This window comes from Marmota flaviventris, chromosome 11, assembly GCF_047511675.1.
Source record: "Marmota flaviventris isolate mMarFla1 chromosome 11, mMarFla1.hap1, whole genome shotgun sequence".
NCBI classification, from domain to species: domain Eukaryota; kingdom Metazoa; phylum Chordata; class Mammalia; order Rodentia; family Sciuridae; genus Marmota; species Marmota flaviventris.
The window spans coordinates 25,534,917-25,557,710 of NC_092508.1; the positions used below are offsets into that span (position 1 = coordinate 25,534,917).

At 34.5% G+C, this 22,794-nt stretch overlaps 1 protein-coding gene and 1 non-coding gene across 2 annotated transcripts in view; one reads left to right on the forward strand and one right to left on the reverse strand.

Moving 5' to 3' along the window:
• Positions 1-22,794, reverse strand: part of Cps1 (carbamoyl-phosphate synthase 1) — a 113,612-nt gene that overhangs the window by 54,583 nt on the left and 36,235 nt on the right. Inside the window, exons 14-21 of the mRNA XM_027941798.2 lie at positions 21,351-21,540; positions 20,222-20,379; positions 18,330-18,458; positions 15,179-15,323; positions 13,325-13,535; positions 11,699-11,897; positions 8,204-8,380; positions 4,731-4,849 (exon numbers count right to left, since the gene is read on the reverse strand). Coding sequence (XP_027797599.1) covers positions 4,731-4,849; positions 8,204-8,380; positions 11,699-11,897; positions 13,325-13,535; positions 15,179-15,323; positions 18,330-18,458; positions 20,222-20,379; positions 21,351-21,540 — 1,328 coding nt within the window. The remainder of the gene's footprint in view (positions 1-4,730; positions 4,850-8,203; positions 8,381-11,698; positions 11,898-13,324; positions 13,536-15,178; positions 15,324-18,329; positions 18,459-20,221; positions 20,380-21,350; positions 21,541-22,794) is intronic.
• Positions 4,320-4,426, forward strand: LOC114098002 (U6 spliceosomal RNA). Its single transcript, XR_003583664.1, has one exon. It is a non-coding gene; the product is annotated as a U6 spliceosomal RNA (small nuclear RNA).

Below are 22,794 nucleotides of genomic sequence, written 5' to 3' on the forward strand. Positions count from 1 at the left end.
CTGGGTCTAAAGTGATAGGACTATCAGCCTTTTATTGACTGCTGTTACGATACTGGAAGTGCCTATTATGTGTCATCTGGTTTCTTCCGGATGTTATCAAATTTGCCTTTCCTTACCAATAATATATATTTTGTGTCTGTATACATATATAGGCACAGTTACATACTTAACATATCAAATATTAGAGGTTAAATATCAAATGTTCCAGGTTCTTGAGTCCTACTCAGATTTGATCTCAGTTTTGTCATTTATTAGTATGTGATACACAAGAAGCTGCTGAATTTATCAGTCATATTAAGAAATTGCAAACTTAATGCTGTGGAAATATTGAACAAAATAGTGTGATTGACACAGTACCTGATAGATAGTCCAAAAATTCAGTAATTATTATCTTACATTTAGAAGATATTTGGAATTACTGAATTGAATCAAAACTCAAGTTTCTATATTAACAGAGTTCTAAACCCATCCTGTTGTTACTACAGAGAATAAGCTATATCAGGAGAACCTAGTTAATGAAGACATTTGAAACATGTATTTGATAAGTGATACCTGTACTTCCATTCTCCAAACTGGGGTTTTTTGCAAGACTAAGGTTAAGTCTATGTGGTAGTGGAGAAAAGGACTATAGGAAATATTTTTATAATTGTTAATATCTCAAAATTAGCATAGTTTTCTTTAAGTGAGTATTTTTGGAAATGTTATACAGGAGAAGCATAAGGTATAGAAGTAAGGGCTGGAAGGATGAATGAGTACAGGAAAGGACAGTTAAGCAGTGAAGACCAATGGATAGAGCTCATGTACATGTTGCAGTTTCACTAAAAATTCTGATAATCTTAATCTTTCTCAAACTCCTTGCTGGATGATCTGTTAATGTGAAGTTAATACATCTTCAGTAAACATTAATCATCTAAATTCCAGGGTAAATGCATGAAAAACTGGAATCCTGCATGACACAATTCACACCAAGTTGAGTAAAGAGAAACTTCTGAACCTTAAAGAAGTCAACTGTAAATGTTATCAGCCTGGTTGACTAATGCCACTATACTAGCTTATAATTTGGGAGGACTACCTAGAATGGTCAACTTGTCTAGCCTGCCTTTGGGCAGCAATAAACAATTTAAGAGGAAAATGAAAACGTCAGTGAACTCAAGTGGGAAAGAGAATTTTTTTTCCTGAAGCTGTCTGAATAATGATTATCCCCTAAATTCTAAAAATGGATATTGCTCTGAAGGTCTCATAAGGGCTGCCATTGCTAAGCTCCTGGAATGGAGACTACAAACTGAGTTCTGGTGTGGGTTCAGAGCCAGGATACTAAGTTAATTATAATATTGCCTACCTATCTTGACCAATCACCCTGAAGAAGATTGGGGTTTCATTATATGTTTATCTCCATCCTTCCAGGAAATGAATCTTTTACTATAATTCCCACTTTTTTACAAGCATAGAAATTAGTCATTTCCATAATGCCTACCTTGCAATAATCATTATTTTATTTGTCCTATATCTGCCTATGGACATTCACATATATTCTAAATATGAGAGTATATTCATTTGGCAGTCAAATTCTAGACTTCATTTCAGATGATTATATGTAAATACAAGTCACAGATTGACCATCAGTGCAAGTGATATTCTCATCCTCTCCTGAAGAATGTTTATTGGATTTTAGAAGAACTTGACATGACTAAAAATTGTAGAGTGAGAATTTTGGTTCATTAGCATAACAGAGTGCTATTAATCTTTTGATAATAGTCTTTGTATCCTAGTTTTCATTACTTCCTTATAAAAATAGGTCTGGCATTAAAAATAGTGGCAATACTTCATAAAGAAATGATACATTTCAAAATAAATAAATAAATGCAAATTATGACTGGTAAAATGAGTCCTCAAATGCATATATTTGAAGTCATGAAATAATCTTCATAATATAAGTGGTATTTTCATTTTCAGGAGAAAAAAGGAAAAGTCTCAGGCACTCATCATGTGCCAGGACTGCTTTATAATTTTAACATCTAAGATTTACAACAAAACTATGAAGTAGACATTAGCAGAAAGGAAGTGAAGCAAGAGGAAGGAGGTAATGCATCCGTGACTCCACAGCAGGCAGGGACCTGCACAATGATCTGTCTGGCTCCATTGCCCCTTCCCCTTATAGGTACAAGGAAGGAACTGAACCACTGTCTAGCATTCTATGTTCATCCTCTAACTTTCTTCTCTTCTCCCAGTGAGATCCCCATTGCCTATTTCCCCAGGGACCCGTGTGAAAAGTGCAAAAGGACATGGGCACCTTAATACAAGAGTGCCCAACTTTGTTTTCCTTTCAACTTCAGGCCCCTATGTGCCATGGTAGGATTGAGACAACTAGCCTCAGTGGCCATCCATTCTTTCCATTTACCTAACACTTCTAAATAGCAGTCATTATCATAATGCTATGTATGCACCAGTGACTCTCCAAAAAAAGAAAAAAAAATGAAGTCAAGTATCTGTGAGATAATGAGTTCAGATATTAGGTTTACTAATGCCATGGATCATCTATTGACTTTCACTCCAAGTTATTGTCAGCTTTTGTTACATAATAGCATTTTAGCCTCCCTGAATCAAAACAAACTTACACAGCATGTAAATAATTTTTATAATCTTTTACATTATTAAAAGCTCCATATATAAAGTGTTTTAAATGTAGATCATTTTGAAGATACAAGAGAAAGGGCCTTTTTTACAAATAAATTTATGTCAGCAAATGGAAACCAAAAACGTCAAATTATCAGCTAATAAATGCAACAGAATGTGGAAGTCAGAAAGATATTATAAATGATCTATGACAGTGAACTGTTCTAATCCTCCAAGGACCTTTTTTACTATCAATATACGCTTATTTGTGCTTAGTTAGTATCTCAACCTGCCTTCTAGATGTAACAAAAACTATTTAATTAAAACATTAAATTTGTCCAAAAATCAGAATATACATCAAGTGGAAATTAAATCATGATAACATCTGTTCTTTTCCACCCCAAGTCTCTTGCACTGTTACATCTGGCACTCTGTAAGTTTCTAGCACCCTCATGTGGTTTAATTGGAGTGATCTCATAGGCATTTGAAATCAGGTGCCTTAAATTGAACAGTAGAACAGGCTATAATTCAACATGGAAGTTCTGCTGGCAGCATAAACCAGAAAAGGAAAACTTAAGTCAGCAAAATTCTAAGATGAATGTATAGGCTCAATTCCTAACTTATTTGCTATATACTGCTTATTTTATGTGATCTCTAGAAAGGATGATTTACAGGCAACTATAGTTAGTTTCATCTCTGTCAGATAGGAATCCCCAATGTTCAAAATCAAGCATTTGACATGGGAAATTGTGGAATAAAGAAATACCTAATTTCGCTTAAAAGTAAAAGCAGGTGCTTTTATTTCTCAGATAGTGTACATCTCAATGAAGCCAATACAGCAACCCAACTATTTTTGTAGTTGCTAAATAGATGAGTCACCCAAGCTATCAGAACTTCCACTGTCCTCAACAACATTGTAACTAATTAAACTTTCTACATTTTCATAAATCATTTGAGAAAAATTCAAATGCAAAAAAAATTTTTCCTTCTCTAAACATATCCCTAAACTGGTTCTTTTCAAAAAGAGATTATCTCAGAGACCTCTTAGAGGGGAGAAACTAAAGAAGACCATACTGTCTGTTCTTAATTTGGAAATGAATGCTCCTCTTATCAAAGATAAATGTTTGAAACATATCCAAGATGTCATAAGCTTGAGATGCCCCAGCAAGCAGTCTTCCCATGAAAAAATTTAGATTTTAAAGTACTGACATTATTAGAATATTCTCAACATGAAATAAAATTTTAAAATAATTGGCTATGAAGGAGATAAAAATGTAAATGAGGAAGAGGTAAGGAGTCTATCAACAGAAACTTGCATGTGGCTTATTTGTATGCTGAACTAGACATTCCACAGTTAAAAACATCAGTAGGATACGAGATGAAGGCATTTTCGCATCAATATATAGCAAATGCATAAGTTGATATCAAAAAGTAAAAGTAGGGGCTGGGTTTGATATCAAAAAGTAAAAGTAGCTCAGTGTTAGCTCACTTGTCTAGCATGTGTGAGGCACTGGTTCAATTCTCAGCACCACATATGAATAAATGAATAAAATAAAGGTTCATCATAGTTTTAAAAACTATTTTAAAAAGGAAATGTAGGCTTCATATCTTGAAAGAATTTATAAAAAGTAGGAATAATATTCATTTAATTGCTGATTAATAAAATTTAAATCTGCATAAGGTTTGGTAATTAAATAACACATTCAGTACTCACTTTGGCAGCATATATACTAAAATTGGAACGATACAGAGAAGATTAGCATGGCCCCTGCACAAGGATGGCACACAAATTCATGAAACATTTTATATTAATAAATAAATAAATAACACATTCATACATGTAACTGATTTTTGTAAATTTAAAGAACCTAATAAAATCATCACTATATGTGCTAACAAGAGTGGAGGTAGAAAATGACTAAAAATATTAACAGAAATCTTTCAAAAAATAATATCTGAAAATTTCCTACTTATCTTCTGGCTATGGCTATTATTTTCCAATGTCAGTACTACTTACCTCATTGAAGCAGAATTTTGGCCAAATGCTTAAGAGTAAGAAGACTATTCGGAAAATGTACAAAAGCCCTGTGGAGGGAATCAGAGCAAGACTGGCTTACCTGTTGAGCCCTTTCAGTGTCTTTTGCATGTTTAAAATGTCACGCATCTTGTACAAAAACCACTTATCAATGAATGTGAGCTTCTCTATCTCATCAAGGGACATGTTGTCTTCCAAGGCCTGCCAGAGGGAGAAGAGACACTTTCTTTGGCAAACATTTATAAATGTCTTATTTGGCTGGAAACAGAGAGCAAACCATTCCTGTCTGTGTTGTTTAGAGAGCCGGAGGCTAACCACCTAGATATGAAGCATGAAACTGACCTCATTGACATTCCTTCCAATAAACCTAAAGATGCTGCCAACTACATGTATGGAAAGCAGACAGAGCAGATGCCTGCCTTGAGCTGTTACAGTGGTGTGTGCTTAGGGCAGTCACCCTAACAAATTCTGGCTCCATATCCTCTTAATTCAAATGGGTTACCCATTATGTATGTTCCAAGTTTGGTACAACTCTTTGGAATTAATAGAATCTCTTGAAACTATAGTTAAATCAAATTGGTAAGAAAATCTGGAATTGATATAATGATTGTTTTGCTTGTGTTTACGATAGTTATATTCCAGCAAATCGCATATTTTTAAGCCCCCGTTCTAGATTCACACAAATATGCAAGAATCAGTGAGAATCCATGGGTTGGATCTGACTTGACATTATTTCTCTAGAACATTGCTTTGCAGAAGACTTCTAACAGAAAATTATTCTGAATCAGTTACTATGACTTTTGTGCTAAGACAAGCATTTTACAAAATCCTAACACTTTTTTTAGAACAATGTAGTAACAACTTAGGTTCTATAGGCAGCACAACCTTTTTCTCAAGTTCTCTTTAGCAATTTCTCAAAAGGAAAATTAGAACTGTGTAATTAAGCAGAGTAGAAAATGCATCTGAAAGAAGAGATAAACTCTTAAAACCAAAACTTTTATATGCAAAAGCTGTCTATTGTTATTTTGTGCATGTAAAGATATATATGTGCATATGTATACACACCAAATATACCCAATGAAAAATAATAACCTTGTAATACTTCAAAACCACTTATTTTAGAATCATATTGTATATTTTTAAACCTCACTAGGAACTATATGTAACTACTACATATAGTAATGTTGCTATTATATTCAACCAAGGAAGTTTAGTTTCCTTAGACCTACTTATTTCTAGTATCAGAGACCATGATTCTAAGTGGTGAAATATATCATGACTCACAATTCTATTGACCAGAGTATGACATCTAAGGGGAACACTCAAAGTCATGTTCATTTCCTAAGTTCATTTATGTCACTTTTACTTAACTTTTCCTGAAACTATAGTCAGAGTTCCCAGGACTACAATCTGTCCTATTTTCCAAGTGATTGAATGAATGATCAACACCATTATCAGGAGGGTAGAGCCTTAAGATCCTTATGCTTTTTGACAGATCATGAGATTGTCATCCAATCCTGAACACTGCAGGAGGACCTGGAATCCTGTTCTCACGGTCATTTTACTGTGAGAAAGAACACCTTCCAGTCACATCCACAGTTTCCAACAGAAAGTAAAATCCCATCAGTCTTGGGACTTCACACACAGCAGTTTTGCCATGTTATGCTGCTGAATGAAGTTCATATTGACCCCAGACACATTCGAGGTTGCTTTACTGTTCTAAAAGTAAAAAAAAAAAAAAAAAAAAATGATGCCCTGAATTCTCCCAAAATCAAAAGAGGTGATGATCCAGTCATCCTGAAATAAGACTCTGCAAAAATCAGACCTCAGAGCAAGTTGCCCTTTTCTAAAATCATGAAAGCAAGCGAAGATTTACACACTTCCTTCATTCTTTTTCCCCCTTCAGCTCTCCACAAACCTCACACTCTTTGTCAAAATCACCAAGTTCCTGGTTGCTGTGGAAATGAACAGTAATGATGACCTCTCACAAACAGAAACCAGTTCCTTCTCCTGGCACTCTGGCAGACAATAATTTATATCTTAGACACTGCACTTCTTGCTTGTACATAGGGTACTCTGTACAGGAACGAAACTCCACACATTTGCCCTGAATTCTCATCCTTTATAAGTCTGTTAGAAAAGAATGAGAGATTTGCTTGAGTTTTACAGCCTGTCTGGGAACTTGGAAATGCTTCCCTTTTTCATCTGCCTCATAGTGGCAGAAACATGATTGCTAGACTTAAAGGAAAAATCCATTTACTATCCTTTGCCTGAGTAAAAAAAAAAAAAATACACACACACACACACACACATGCATACACCCTCACATACAAGAATGTCACAGATTTATTTTTATATAAAAGATGAAAATAGGAACAATAAATGAAGGTGAGACGGCTTTTTAGAATAATCTCTTCTACCAGCACCCCAGAAAAATGCTAATTTTGAACCCCTAACACTGAAAAGTGCTCATCAAAAGATAATAGTATCTCTCAGAATTTCAATAGTACTTAAATATTCTGTGTGTAAAAACCATAAGATCGAGGAGAACACATATTAAACGCAATGAAGGAAGCATCCCTTCCTCTTCTTCCCTTCCCCTCCAGGACTCTCAACATATGGATATACTCATGAAGTGAGTTCAAAAATCATAAACAGCACTTTTCTGTTGCTACAAAGGCAAATTATCATAAAGTCGGACTTCCTCTTTAAAGGTAAAATTCATATTTTCATCAACTAATCCCACATGCACACACACACATAAAATGGTCAGCAGAGCTTTGGAGACGGGAGTATGGTTTGATACTGTTAAAGGATTAATGCCTGTGCTTCTTTAAATGTCAAAAAGCCATTCAGGGATTTCTGACCAGACAGATTCCAGCTGCCCAAGTCACCTTTTATAAAATCAGATGAGCTGAAACTCCAAAAATCTAAGCACAGTAAATATGAAAGGAGATTAATATGGCATTTAATTTGCATAAAAAGGAACTAGAGGATGGAAGTGAGAAATGTGGGGCTCTTTTGTTCTAAAAGTAACACCAATAAAATAATTACATGGAGAAGTCTATAATCATGGAGATTTTTTCATAGTCAGTTGTTGTAGTTGTTGTTGTTTAAACACAGAAAAAAAGCAAATAATTAGGATTATTCTAGGGTCTCAGGTAGCAAATACTCAATGATAGCCTTGTATACATCTTCCTTTCTAAAATACAGTTTTACACATTTTCAAGGAATAAGTAATGAAGGTGATAGGAAAGGACAAGTCAATATTGTCAAATCTACTTAAGAGCATAGCTACTATATATACTAAAAGGAAGGGACATTTTATCTATGTGATAATCCTTTAAAACTGCAATGTGCCCTTAAGTCCAAGCTTAAAGTCAAATTAACAAAGCATTATTTTTCATTAATTACAGAGTATTTCATGAAATCCATGTAGGACTCCAGTCTTCTTCAGAAGTCTCTATTAAAGACAAGTAAAATTTTTCCCCAAATCCATGAATTCCTGACCATATTCTAAAATAAAATAGCTCTGGACCCCTCCTAACATATCACCTTGGCAATGGCATAGATGCGAGTGCTGGATGGTTCTGCCAGCTCTCGTTTGAGATCCAGGTTCGATGGCCACTCTTTGTTCATTGGAAGACGAGAAGTGAAGCCATCTACTGATGGGTGGCACATTCGTAAAGCCTTCTGGAAACTCTCCTCAAAGGTGCGACCAATAGCCATGACCTGTAATGCACATATGAGATATCATAATGAAGAAAAGAACAACTATTTTTTAATTCGTTACAGATATGGGTGCAGAATATTTTTCCCAAGAGGCTTAAGAATGAAAAATAAGTGAGAACACTGCTCAAATTTGGAGGCATTTTTTTTAGTTCCTCTTCCCCTTTCTCCACGGTTTAGGTGTAATGAGTCTTTAACATTAGGTCAGTCTTCTGTCAGAGAATTTAGCTGTGTTCACCTGTACCTGCTTTGAACCAACAGACCTTAAAATAAAGAATAAGTGGCCAGAGTATACAGACCCTTCCTCAATAAGTTCTTGCTTTTATGCCAATGTCCTTTCTGATAGAAAGCAAATAAAGAGAAAACAGACGTATTAAAGCAAAAACAGAACTATTTTTAAATGAGTGTTAGCATTCATGATGGGTTGGCTTTCTTAAAAGTATTAATATTAACAGAACCTTGAGAATCATAACAAATACTAATAGATTATGATTTTAAATATAGATGGAGCCTAAATTCTCCATGACAAATTCAATGTGTCTTTCCACAATATTTACAACTAATAGTACACTAATCAATTAGAAAAAACATGTGGTGATTAAGTTTGAACAAGTTACAAGTTACACCTTGCAACCTACCCAGTAATTTTCATTGAATAAACACTGTTTTTGATACTTTCCATGGAATAATAGATTGCTATGCATTTTTGGACTTCAATTTAAAATAATAAAAGTCATAATGCTGCCTTCAGTAAATTTCCATGAGTCCTCAAATAGATTTGAATTCCCATTAATGTCAGCTTATGAATCATCAAATCAATTGTGTGACAAGATACATACTCAAAATACACTAAAGCAAAACAGATAAACTTTTCCCACTGTTTCAAAATTTAATTAGAAATAAGGGAAGATTCATGATAGCATGGATAAAAAAAAAGTGTTGGTTCAATTCAGATATCAAATTAGCAACTCATAATGATACCTTTAAAAATTAGACAATATATTTATACTCTGTATAGCCCAGGCATGGAAGCATAAAACCAAGAAAATATTTTTAAGGTATTTAATAAAATTTGAAGTATTATCCAGTTAAAATTTAGCCCTAAATAAGCTAGTCCTACAAATAATTCTCTCTATATATTTATTATTCATATTCTAATTTGTACAAAATGGTGTACATAATTCATTCAACAAGAAAGCATACCTATATAATAAAGGCATGTATAACTTTAACCTATTGCTCAAATTTTGTGCTTCTTAATACTTTATATTATTAAAATTTATTTTTATTAAGTAAAAATTTCACCATTTTTCAGTAAAATAATTATCATGGCCTTCCTTGACATTGTTCTCCTACGTTCTCACAGCACCTGTATGTACATACTATTTTTACTTTTATGACAGATTAATTCATATCATATTTGTTTCTGTTTATAAATTCTGAGCTTTCCAACTGAAGATAATGTATCACAATTATCTTCAGTTTATTCACTGTTGTATCCTGTCAGTGTCTTGCTTGTGGTAAGAATTCAGGAAATGTTTGCTAACTGGAATTGAACTAAATGTGAGGTGTTAAATATTCACTGGCAACAAAACTTCCTCAGATAATAAGTCCCAAATGAAAACATTACAAAATTCACTCAAATTCTTTGGCCTGCAAATTTTACTGTGAACATTTATGAAAAAGAGCATTTCCCATGAAGTGTAAACTAAATAACAGTTGTTTGTTTGACTGAAACACCACCAATGCAGTGTTTTCATAAAACTGGAATTCTAATTCTATCGGGCTTTGAGAAGCATGATAGGAAAAATAAGATTTAAAATTAATGTGGAGGTATGAAAACCACCACGTGGTGTTTTACAACTAGTAAGATATTTTAATTTAAAAGGTCAAGTTGTTCCTTATCTTTCATTATCTCAAAATCTTCCATTAATACCTTGAAAATTAAGGAAACCAAAATAGCAATAATTCTGTTTTTATGTATGAATATCATAGACCAATAAAATGCCTTTTTTTTCCTTTCCCTAAATTGGTGATAGACGTAAACTTTATTTCTTGTGATTAGTGGCATGTATTTCTGAATGGCTTTTCTGAGTTGAGGCTACACTTTGTGTTATGTAACAATGAATTCCTATATGGAAGTATATATCATAAATAATCATTGTTTCACACTCAAACCAGCTTAGATACCTAGACATAGATTGTATTTCCACATTGCACAATAGATGAGATAGACATAAAGTAAGACAGACAGAAAGATAAAAATTGAAGCATATGGTTATTCAAAAACTCTCCTCCTATATAACATTTATAAATATAATTTAATGATGATATCAAGGATGGATTACATTTGGGGGCTTTAGTATAACTCTACCTTAAAAGACATCGCTAAATACTTTACACATACTAATCCCAAACCTTAAAAGAACCCTACACCTTAGGTATTGTCATCTCCATTTCATGGATATGATCCTGAGCCTCAGAGTCTTGCCTGAGAGTCTCTAGCTACTAAGTGACAGCTTCAAGAGCTCCACCCAGTAGATTTGGTTTTAAGGTTCCTGCTTTATCCACTATGCCAAACCTCCTCCATGCAAAAGAGAGAAGGCCTTAGTTGGGGGAGGCAAGGGAGTAAATCTCAGAAGCAAGCATCTGAATTCCTTTCCTTCCTTTCACACAGAAGAGCACTGCATCTTTGATGACAGAATAATCAAACACTAACTTCAATTTCTAGTAGTCTAACACAGAACATCATGAAAATTTTTCTAAAGATACTAAAAGGTTAGAACTTTTCCATGTAATGAAAGGAACCTTAATATTTCACTATGCTCCTCTCCATTTATAATGTTTGATCTGGGAGGTCCTTGAGACATCATTTGGTCCTACCCTCTGCTTTATAGATGCGTAAAGTTGAGGTCCAAGGAGATAAAAATACCAATTCATAAGACTGGACTAAAATCAAATTCTTAACCTCAGCTCAGAGATCTTATCAGTGCTCTTTGTTGTCTTATATGTCATTTAACTTTCTTGATTTGGTTATAAAACATATTGTAACTCTGTTTTATTTATATGAACATGCATGTGTATGTATTATATACCCAAAGGCATGGTTTGCCCCTTAATCCAGCAAAATGAACATGTAACAAATGTTTCATACTAAGATCAAAGAGAGAGATGCTCAACACTAAAGACAGAACAAAATTACTGTGTGTTCTCCAATCAAAAACCCAATCTCCAGATAACCTTAGGACTTTCAATGGTGTTAAGGATTTAACAAAATCTCTGAGAACAAATACAAAATAGAGAAGAACACCAAGAACTCACCTCTCCTACACTTTTCATAGAGCTACCAATTCGGCTAGATGTTCCATGGAAACGGTCAAGATCCCAGCGAGGAATCTTGGTAACCATGTAATCTAGACTGGGTTCAAAGCAGGCTGACGTCTTCCCTGATACGACATTCTTAATTTCTGGAAGTGGGATTCCTAGGGCAATCTTTGCTGCAATGAATGCCAATGGATAGCTAAAAAGAGAGAGAAAAATTTTTTGAGGTTTTTTTCTTTTTCTTTTGAGCCATAAGTATTGAAAACAGCCCCAAATATTAATTGATCTTTCTTTAAAATTCTGGTATTATTCCACTTTAGTGCATAAGGCTCTCCTGATTCTATGCTCTGCATAAATATTTAATAACCATTATTTAAAATAATGTAAGTCATGATAAAGTACAGAGGCGCTGCAGAATCCACTTTCTATGCCTTGCAGGCACTTCTACAGCTCCCAGCCTTCACCTCTTCAACCCTAAATCAATAGCTTCCTTGATAAATAAGGTTTGACTTCCACTTGTGTTTAACCTCCACTCAGATGAGAATCTGCAAATGTCATTTTGAAAACAGTATCATACTTATCTGTAGGTAGGAAGACAGTATAGTTAGCTGGTACTAATAAGAACTCTAATGGTAAGGAAAATGGAGGAATTGCAAGTTTGGATCCTAGCTCTGCCTCTGGGAACTCAACTATCTTCATCTGTAATGTCAGTTTTTGGTTATTTTTATTTGAGAATATAATTCATGAACTATAGAATTTAATATGAGTTCTTTATTACAAACAACCCATCTAACAGATGAGACAATTATTGTGCCCAAAGTCAAATAGTCAATGGAAGGACCCAATGGAAACACAGGTCTTGTGACTCCTTGGCTTGTATACTTGGCTTGTATTACACCATGTAGCACTGTGTAGCTACATAAAAATTTATAGAAGTAAATATTTTTGTTCATTTAAGTTCCACATAATTAAAATGCCAGATGCTAAAGATATTAATAGAAACAAAAGGTTTTAATTAGCTTCACCTCCCAATTATGCTTGTTAGCAGTTGTTAAACAGAAGCAAATTTATTTTTTGGTTGCAACATTTACCTGTGGAAAAATCCTACATTTTCAAGTCTCGAGGAGATTTTTTTTTAATTCATTCATTTATCATTAAATAATAGATAGCATTGTATGCTTTTATCATGTTCAACATTGCTAAAATCAAAACAATATGTATCAAAGGCTTGAGTTGAGCAAACTATAATTTTTATATTTTTTTAATACTTGCTATAGGGCTATATTCCTAAAGAATCCAGTTGGACGCTAAAATTAAGGATCAGTGTGCACTTTGCAACAACATCTGCAAAGTGCAATTAAGAAGCAGATTTTTCACAGCCTGTTTTGACCACCCAGATTTGATTAGTTTATGATTAGCCAGCAAACAAAGCCAGCTAGCAATACTGTTTGCTTCAATCTGGCAGCAAGCTCATTAATAACCATGTCTTTAGGGTTCCATAAATGACTTGGAGCTAGCACACAGAAAGGAGGGATATTTATAAATGCCTCACAGTCTTCCACTAGGAGTCCATTTTTCCATTTCCAAAGAATCTGCAAGAGGCATGGTCAATCATTCTGATCTTACCCAGTGGCCTTTGAGGCCAGGGCAGAGCTCCGGGACAGTCTGGCATTCACTTCGATGATGCAGTATTCCATTGAGGTAGGATGAAGGGCAAACTGAATGTTGCATTCACCCACAATGCCCAAGTGGCGAACAACATTGATTGAAGTACGCCTCAGCATCTGAAACTCTGCATTGGAGAGTGTCTGGGCAGGGGCCACAACAACAGAATCACCTGTAAACCCAAGCAGCACGCATTATCTGGTGTTATATTTTAATAGCCAACTTCAGAGACTTAGCAAGCCACTTAAATGATGAAAGACACAGAACAACCCTGGGATTTGTTGGGAAAATAATTATCGTGTGTTTGTGTGTTTGTGTGTGTGTGTGTGTGTGTGTGTGTGTGTTAGAGAGAGAAAGATCAGGTATTCCTTCTGATTCTTGTTTTGTCCATATTATTCTGACATATTCCTCTATTTTTTTCTTGAGATACTGGGGATCAAACCCAGGGCCTTGCACATGTTAGGCAAGTACTATACTCTGAGCTAAACCCCAGCACTCCGATACATTACTCCGAGACCCTACTAACCTTGCCCAAGCTCATCTAGCTATTAAAGCTTTAATCATCTACTTATTGGATTGACATTAGCTTTTTCAACTTACCTTCTCTTCATTCATCTCAAATTGTCTCTCAAGTTCTTCTTTCTATAGAATATTACCTCTCTTTTATCCACTGGCTCATCCATCTATCTTTTGTATGTCATCCCTTTTCATTCTCATTGCTCTCCAATCATAGCCCTTGTGTCTTCCATCTCACCGTCCTTGGTCTCCATTCCTTCTGCCTACAAATATGCTCAGAGGTCCTCTGCTTCAGCAAGCCCATCTCCCAATATCAACCAGACACACAGACTCGTCTCATTCTTTATATGGCCAAACTTCTTGAAAGTTTGCCAATTCTCCTTATCCCTCATTATGATATAATTTCTTACCATATGGTTCTCAAAACTAACTTTGCATTGAAATTGCCTTCTTGGACATCTAAAAACCCAAATTAAATCTTCATGATTGACCTCGTACATCATTTGACACTGCCAAAATACAAAGCTCTTTTATAAAACTAAGTACTCACCTTGGCTTATTAGATAAAATTCTACCCTCATTTCTTCCTAACTCTTCATTTCTCACCTTTGTTTCCAATACTCATCCTTTTTCTCCTCCCCATAAATCTAAGTGTTTCCCACAGTTCAAAGTTGACTCTATCTCTCCTCTTTCTGTAACTATGCCCTTGAATACTGTGTCTCCAACTTACTTCCTTTGTACCAAATGACTTCCAATGACCTTATACCAGCTTTTTTCTTTCTGTGCTCTTGAGTTCCATTTCACATTCTCAACTCCCCTCTCAAAAGTTCCACCCACATCTCAAATTTAGCATTTCTAAAATCTAAGTCATCATCTTTGCCCTCTTGTCTAACTAGTTTAGCTTGCTAAGAAAGCTATTTTTGTTACTTGAGTCTATTTTCTCAATCACTTGGTGACTAACACCTCAATCTGGTTTAAACCTTCATCAACCTCTCTCTTTACCTGTCAACACTAAATTGTATAGATTTTACCTCCAGTCCGTTGCTTATATTTGGTTCTGTTCACAAATGAAATCAGAATAGTTTTTTCTGCCCTCCTTCAGAGGGATTTTATGAAGGTCAAATTAAATGTGACAATATTTGCAATACTACAAGATCGTACATGTGTTAAGTGTCATCATTAGTCTGTCAGCTAGGAATAGTAATTTAAAGAAAAGAAAAGAACTTCATGAAGACTGCTAGGGCCATCAAAGTCAGGAGCTAAAAGCATTACTATAATTCTTGAAGATTCTCTGCCTACCTGTATGAACGCCCATGGCATCAACATTTTCCATGTTACAGACAGTAACACAATTGTCATCAGCATCTCGGACCACTTCATACTCTATTTCTTTCCAACCCGTCACTGACCTTTCCACCAGAATCTGGTTGGTCATAGCAAATGCCTGGAAATTGGTGACACAAGTACCAAAGAGTAAGGAAAGGCACCGGCTTAACAAGGATTTTTAGCAAAATGCTCTGACCTAAATCCTGGTCAGGCCTGAAGTCTCAAACACAGTCTCCATATTCCACCACACTCCAGACGGCATAGTGTGTCAGAAAATCAGTGAGACCAGGAATAGCATCCTGCAGTGAATGTGCTTGATTTACATTATTGAGGCTTGCCATTCAAAGTGCTGATATGACATTAAATCAAACTAATTTAGGAAAAAGAGAAAATAATTGAGCAATCAGGCAGAGGGAAATGAAATTATTTCAGCAGCTAAGCTTCTGTGAAACCAGAAAATGTGATAAGTACAAATAAATGTGGAAAAATAAGTCTAAAGATTCTGGCTTTCTCTAAAATAGCTGAGGATGCTTTGTACAGTGACACACACAATAAAAGTTAGTTGATGTTGATGAGGGGGAGAAAGGAGATGATGATGGTTGTAGACAGTTAGGCAAGATGGCATAAGAAACTTGGGAATTAGAAGAATCATATGCAGCTATTATTATGGCTAATCACTGCTTAAGTGCTTAAATACTTGGAGTCGTATATCATGCATGCCTGATTAGACAGAAATGAATTAGTATAATTATCACTTCATATTTACTGAGTACCCACAGTTGGTAGAATATTGAACCCAAAATATGAAAGAGGCAATCTCTGACCTTAGGACATATAGTGACTGATAATATAAGAGAGAAATGTCCCTTTTTCTGCTAATATATATGATTTAGGAAGGCATGAAAGGGAAGGTACTTTGAATTTTTTTTCAAAATTATTAGTAGGTTGTATAATAACATAATAACTCAATTTAAAATTTTTCATAGTGTATATCAAACCTATTCTTTTTTTAACAACAGTCATTGCTACAGGATGTAGCTCATGCTACTGAAAATGTGATGTTTGTCCTCACAGCTACCCTTGATGAGGTTCTCAAAGTGGTCAGGCCACTCTGTAGCCATTGTTAACAATTTAATAATGATTAATTTGCCATTTGGGTTGCCTTTGAAAAGAAGAAATATAGAAAACAAAGGGTATGAATTTAGGAAAGCTTTCTGCATTCTAATGAAGTAGAATGGATATTTGGATACAAAGAAAATTGAGATGATTTTCACCTGTTTCCTCTATTTTCTTTAAGTCTCAGATTTTATACAAAATGTTAACTTAGGGACCTAAATGTGTTAATGAAGATCCTAGTTGTACTAAGTATAACCTCAAAAATATAAGGAGGTGACTTAGGATGTAAAGTTATGATTAATTAATTTCAAGGTAAAAGTCAGCTTTTCAACAAGGAAGCTCATTCAACAAGCTAGTGATTATTTTAGCAGAATGAAAATCATTGAAAACTATCTCATTCCAAAATTGCCTTATCTTCTGCATAAAAATTTTTGAAACTTAGAATGTTTTTTCATAAGTGAAAAATATATTTTGATAGAGAATAAGTATGTATTGCCACTATTGACAGTAATGATGAGATTGCTAATATTAAGAACATTTGGAACATCTGATAGGCTATAGAAAATTAATTTTTATATATCCACATAAATGTTTTTGCTTTAAATATATGATTCAGAACAAGAACTATTTATATGATTGTTTTCCTCTTTTTTTTTTTTTTTTGGTATCAGTGATTGAACTCAGGCACCTTACCACTGAGCCACATCCCCAGTCCTTTTTATCTTTTGTTTCGAGACAGAGTCTTTCTCAGTTGCTGAGAACCTCGAAAAGTTGCTAAGGCTAGCATCGAACTTGCCATCCTCCTGCTTCAGCCTCCTGAGCTACTAGGATTACAGGTATGCATCACCACACCCAGCTTTTTTGTTGTGGTGGTGGTAATTTTGGTAACATTAGAAAAACTAAATCCAAGTTACAGATTTATAAGCCTGTCATTAGTGTCATTTAAATATTATATTTAATTTTATTTATCTGTACTCAACATATACCATCAATAATTAATTCAAGGGTCTCATTTTGCTTCAATACCAAAAGAAAGTAATGATTAAGCTATAAATTGTTATAGAGCTATTCTCTAAGCACTCCCTAAAATAATCCTCACGATAATCCTGCCAGACTCGCCTGCACACTGCCATGTAAGTCACACAAGCTTCTCGGCTGCCATGTGTTCATTCATTCAAAGTAATTATTGAGCTCCCAGAATTGCCAGACACTGTCCTGTGGAAATAGAATATGGGCAGAATTCTGGAGCAATGTTTCATGTGTTAATTTCTGGATTTCTTTTGTTGTGGTTTGTTTCTTGAGCATATCTTAAGTTCTCAAGATATTTTCTTTAATACTCAAAAAGTGTTTGTCAATATATTGAAGTGATTTTGAGAGAAAATAAATTATAAATGATTAAGTCTCAATTTTGATTTTATGTGTGTATAGTAAGTGACAAAATCTGCTCATTTATTAAATTGAGAGATTTACAGTATATAGAGTTTAGTCATCTGAATTTTAGGTAAACTATGAAAAGAACTTTGCTTCACTTACCGGATATGTGAATTCACGTCACATTATTTTAAAAAATCATGGTAAAATGAGGCATTATATTTTGATTTTTTTCTTAACCACTAAAAATATTTTAGTATTACAAATACTAATGAGTTGGATTAAGATATAGTTGGATTAATTTCCAATCACTGAAGACTTTAAACTATAAAATAAAGACAGATCTTTAGGCAGAGCGACCGTTGGTTTACCTAGAGCCTTAGGGACTCTCAATGTGTCCCGGCATAAATATGTGCACTTCTGTTCCCTCTCAGAGTGTGGTCTTTTCAACCACACTTTTAGAGCATATGATAGTGATTTAGAAATTTTTTAAAAAGGGTCATTTCTCATTGCATAACTTTCTCCAGTGAAAAGGGACTATCAATAACCAGTTCATTTTTTGTTTTGGTTTTGTTTGGGATTTTTTTTTCTTTTTCTTCTTTTGGTTGGTAAGAATGCCATCTATGAAATTACCTACCTTTGTGCTAAGGTCCAGTAAGGTCTCCTTATTGGGACAGATGCCTGAGCCTAAGCCACCCAATGCATAAGCAGAACGAATCATCACGGGGTAGCCAATGGTGTCTGCTGCCTTCAGGGCATCCTCAATCTATAAACAAGAAAAAGAACACCAAACTTGAAAAGATACCACACTCTCACGAAAAAAAGAAGAAGAAGAAACACATCAAGAGCCTGGCAATTTAGGTGAATAAATTGATCTGGGGTGCATGAGTATGGAAAGGTTCTATTATTCCCTCATCTCCTTCTGAAAATATATGTTGCAATGCAAATGTTAAGTGGATTTATAGAATTCTAGGAGACTTCATATGTGTGTGTGTGTGCGTGTGTGCGTGCGCACATTCCATTTTAAAATGTTTATTCCATTCAAAAAAAATATTTTAAAATATTTTAAATCCAATCCTATTTTAAAGGCATTTGCACATAAATGATGTATTACTGATGTCAGGAAGAAGGGAAAATCATTTCAGTATTGCCAGTTTGTATGGTTCTTAGTTTCAGTTGAGGAGATTGAGATGCCTTGGCACTCAACCACTGATAAACCACTTCATCTCTGGCCTTGTGTTTCTCTTTACACACACACACACACACACACACACACACATATATATATAAAATCTTCACTTTTTCTGATAAATCATATTTTGTTCTCTAAAAATAAAACTATGGCCAAATAATCATCATTCATTTGAAACTGGGAAAACATATTGAATTATTGAAATCTTAAATTTTGTGTTTAAATGAAACAAGGTTTTCTACTGCTGAAGCTAAGTTGGTATTACTCCACAATAAGCCATTAAGAACACTGTATAGAAAGAGATTTTTCATTTTTCAAGTTCAGACTGAGAGTAGTCCCAGAAGCTTGGATTTTTTTTAACTTACAGAATACAACATATGGTGGTTATATTTTTCTGTCATGGAATATTATTACACTACCAATGGGAATGTAATTACACCTTTCCCATATGCCTGTTTCTCATCCTGGGGAAGCAAGGACATAATTATATCTGGCAATGGAAGAATAAATGTATGGCAATAGCTTCCCAAAGTGTTCAGAAGAGCTTTCCTGGGATTATTCCTGATTGACAGTACTTGGTAGCATTCTTTTCTGAAACACACATACCCAACTTTTGTTTTCCCAGTTGTGCCTGCCTTATCCCTAAGAATTTGCCTATTTCTACATTGGAAAGTTACATTTAAAACTTCCTGTAGCACCTCCACTTCATGTAACATGTGTCCAAAATAAAAAATAAAGTTTAGGACAAAAACGGATGAACAGCTAATTGATTATTTCCTGGTAACTGGTAAAACCCTATTGATAGGCATAGCATACAATAAAAAAATGAGTAATAGAAAAATCAAAACCATCCTCTTTAAATATCTAAGATACAAATTTCTCAGTCATGAGTCTTACTGACTAGAGACATTTCATTCTAAAATTTTATTCCATTCAAAAAAAATACTTTAAATCCAATCCCATTTTCAGGGCATTTGCAATAAATGATGTATGACTGATGTCAGGAAGAAGGGAAAATCACTTCAGTATTGCCAGTTTGTATGGTTCTTAGTTTCAGTTGAGGAGATTGAGATGCCTTGGCACTCAACCACTGATAAACCACTTCATCTCTGGCCTTGTATTTCTCTTTACATAAAATAAAATATTTATACCTATCCCTAATATTCAACATTGAATGCTTCCAGTAATATACAATGTCTCTGAAGTACTAATACATTTCTGGAAGAAAATACATGCAAGTATAATAACTTTAACTGTTATTACTACACATGACAAATCATTCTCCCTACAATCCAAAATAAATAATGCCTGTTTCCCCAGACAGAAAGATTCCTTACTGATTCCACTGCAAAACTTGGAGCAATTTTCTCATTAATCTCATTTAGCTTGTCTGAGAATAGCTGTCTGTCTTCTGTGGCCATAATGGATTCAACCGAAGTTCCGAGGACTTTCACTCCATATTCCTTGAGCACACCTCTCTTGAATAGTTCCACTCCTACAGGAGAACCAATTATGATTAGTTTCTATAATCTCATACTCTATGTCTCCTTTAACTGATACCTGAACACAATATTCTTAAAAAGAAATCTTAAAATTAATTCCAAAATCTTAAAATTAAACCCAAGCAGTCACTGCAGTCCACAATATAATTGCACTTAGAGAAAAAGTTTGAAATAAAATTTCTGATGCTGATATTGCTTTTGCCACTACTACCCTTCACATTAATTTTAGTGTCCTTATTAACACAAATCATAGAAGTACACTAAGCCTTAAGACTTCAGTATATTCCCATTCCTTCAAAGGTATATTTAGATAATGAGATTCTGTTACTTAAATAATCTCACAAACATGGGTTTCTATCTAGGTTGAAAATATCATCAAAACTGTTTTTATTTCTTTTACTTTGCCATCTAATTTTGGATAAGTCTTTTATGTTTGACATACAAATATATTCCCAATTGTTCACCCCAACGTCATTAGAGATCTTCATTCATGATCTAGCTGCAAAGATTTGAAGCACCCTAAAGAGACTAAGTAGTAAACTCAGCTGATGCCTGAAGAATGGTAGGAGCTGATCTATCTCACCATGAACATATATGTAAAAGTCAGATGTTTCAGGAACAGGTACAGAAGAGCACTTATTCCATGTTGAAACTCATTGTTCATTCACAATACTTCTTACAGCTTCATGATAACAGAGAAAAAACACATCCTAAGATGGAGGGAAGAAACCCAGGAAACCTATGAAAGCTAAAGTTTTCTGTATTGCTCAGCTGTTTTGTGAAACAAATGAATAGTACTCGTCATATCACATTTCCCAGTGGCTGTTTCCTAACTGCTTTGTCACGCATTAAGAGGAAAGGTTTTCAGAGTACACAGAGCACAATTGTTAGATGAGTTCAAACAAAATATGTCACAAGTAGGTATCAGGGTCAAAACTCTGCAGCTGAACTTAAAAGAACTCACCGCAGTTCAGAGCCGTCTGGCCACCCATGCCTAGAATTAACCCATCAGGACGTTCTGCCTTGATGACCTCTGTGACGAACTGAGGGGTGATGGGGAGAAAGTAGACAGTATCTGCTTGCTTCAAGCCCACCTCATTGGTCTGCACCGATGCGATGTTGGGGTTCATCAGGACAGTTTTGACATTTTCTTCCTAAAACAAAACCATCAAGTATTTGAATATATGGTCCAAAGACAATGCTACCCTCAAATGAAGGGTTATTGGGGAAAGAAGATTTGGGGTTATTTTGTGGGCTTGTTGTGGCAATCAGTAACAGTACAAGTGAACAGAAATAAAAGAAAGACAAGCATTTGGTCAAAGACAAGCATTTGTTTATTTAACAACAAAATAAAACCATTTTTTTTTAAAAAAAAAAGTTCTTCACAACGATTACCACAAGTTAGAGGTCTGCAAATACTATTGAGCTTTATGGCTCAACTGACCTTAAAAGAATAAAATAGTTCAAAAATTTTAAAATGAGTAAATAGAACTGGAGGCAACAATGAAGCTGCTTCTCCTTCTATTATCTGTCTGAAAACAATGTTGAGTATACTTTTTAAATGTAGGATAATGTGTTCTCCTCTTGTTAGAAGCACTAGGAGCCATTTGCTGGTTCCCATTGTTTTCTAGATTTTTTTCGCCTGCTATAGTACTTTAACAAAGCACACTATACAACTGTTCATACATATTATATAAAATGAAAATAACTATAGGGCAAAAAACATAAAAACAAAAACCATGTTTATGTTCATGAATGCATATGTGTGCACACCCTCATGTGTATGCATGAAGAAAGTATCTATAGGCCTAACCATTTCTTACACATGGAGGCCTTCAAAACAATTCTTCATTTAGGCTACTAAGAATGATATGTTTATAAATCTGGATGAGGGCAACAGTTAGCAAATTATTATGAAATATGGCCAGATGGTTCTTATCATTTCATGAGTTAGCATGTCAATTTTAGATTCTTCTAAAACGTTAACAAAATATTCAGAAGTATAGAAATCATCCTTGAAAGCCCTACATACATACCTTAAGGGGAGGATCTGAATAAATATTAAGTATATTTTCTGCAACTTTAAATTCAAATAGTCCCTTGATGCATGTAATATACTTTTGATTAATTTATTTAATTTTTATACAAAGACCATGGGAGATATTTCTGCTTTTTAGATGAAGAAATTAAGATTCAATGAGGTTAAATGGCCCACCAAAGGTCATGGCTGGAAAGTGGCAATACTAGGACTCTAATCCAATATTATGACTCAAGTCCTATGCCTTGTCTCAATATGAGTCACCCTTTAGGATTTTAAGAAATTGTTCAGAATGAGAGCATTATTAGTAACAGAAGGTTAGCATGATACATATAGATAAGCAAATATGTCTTGAATGTGGGTTGGAATT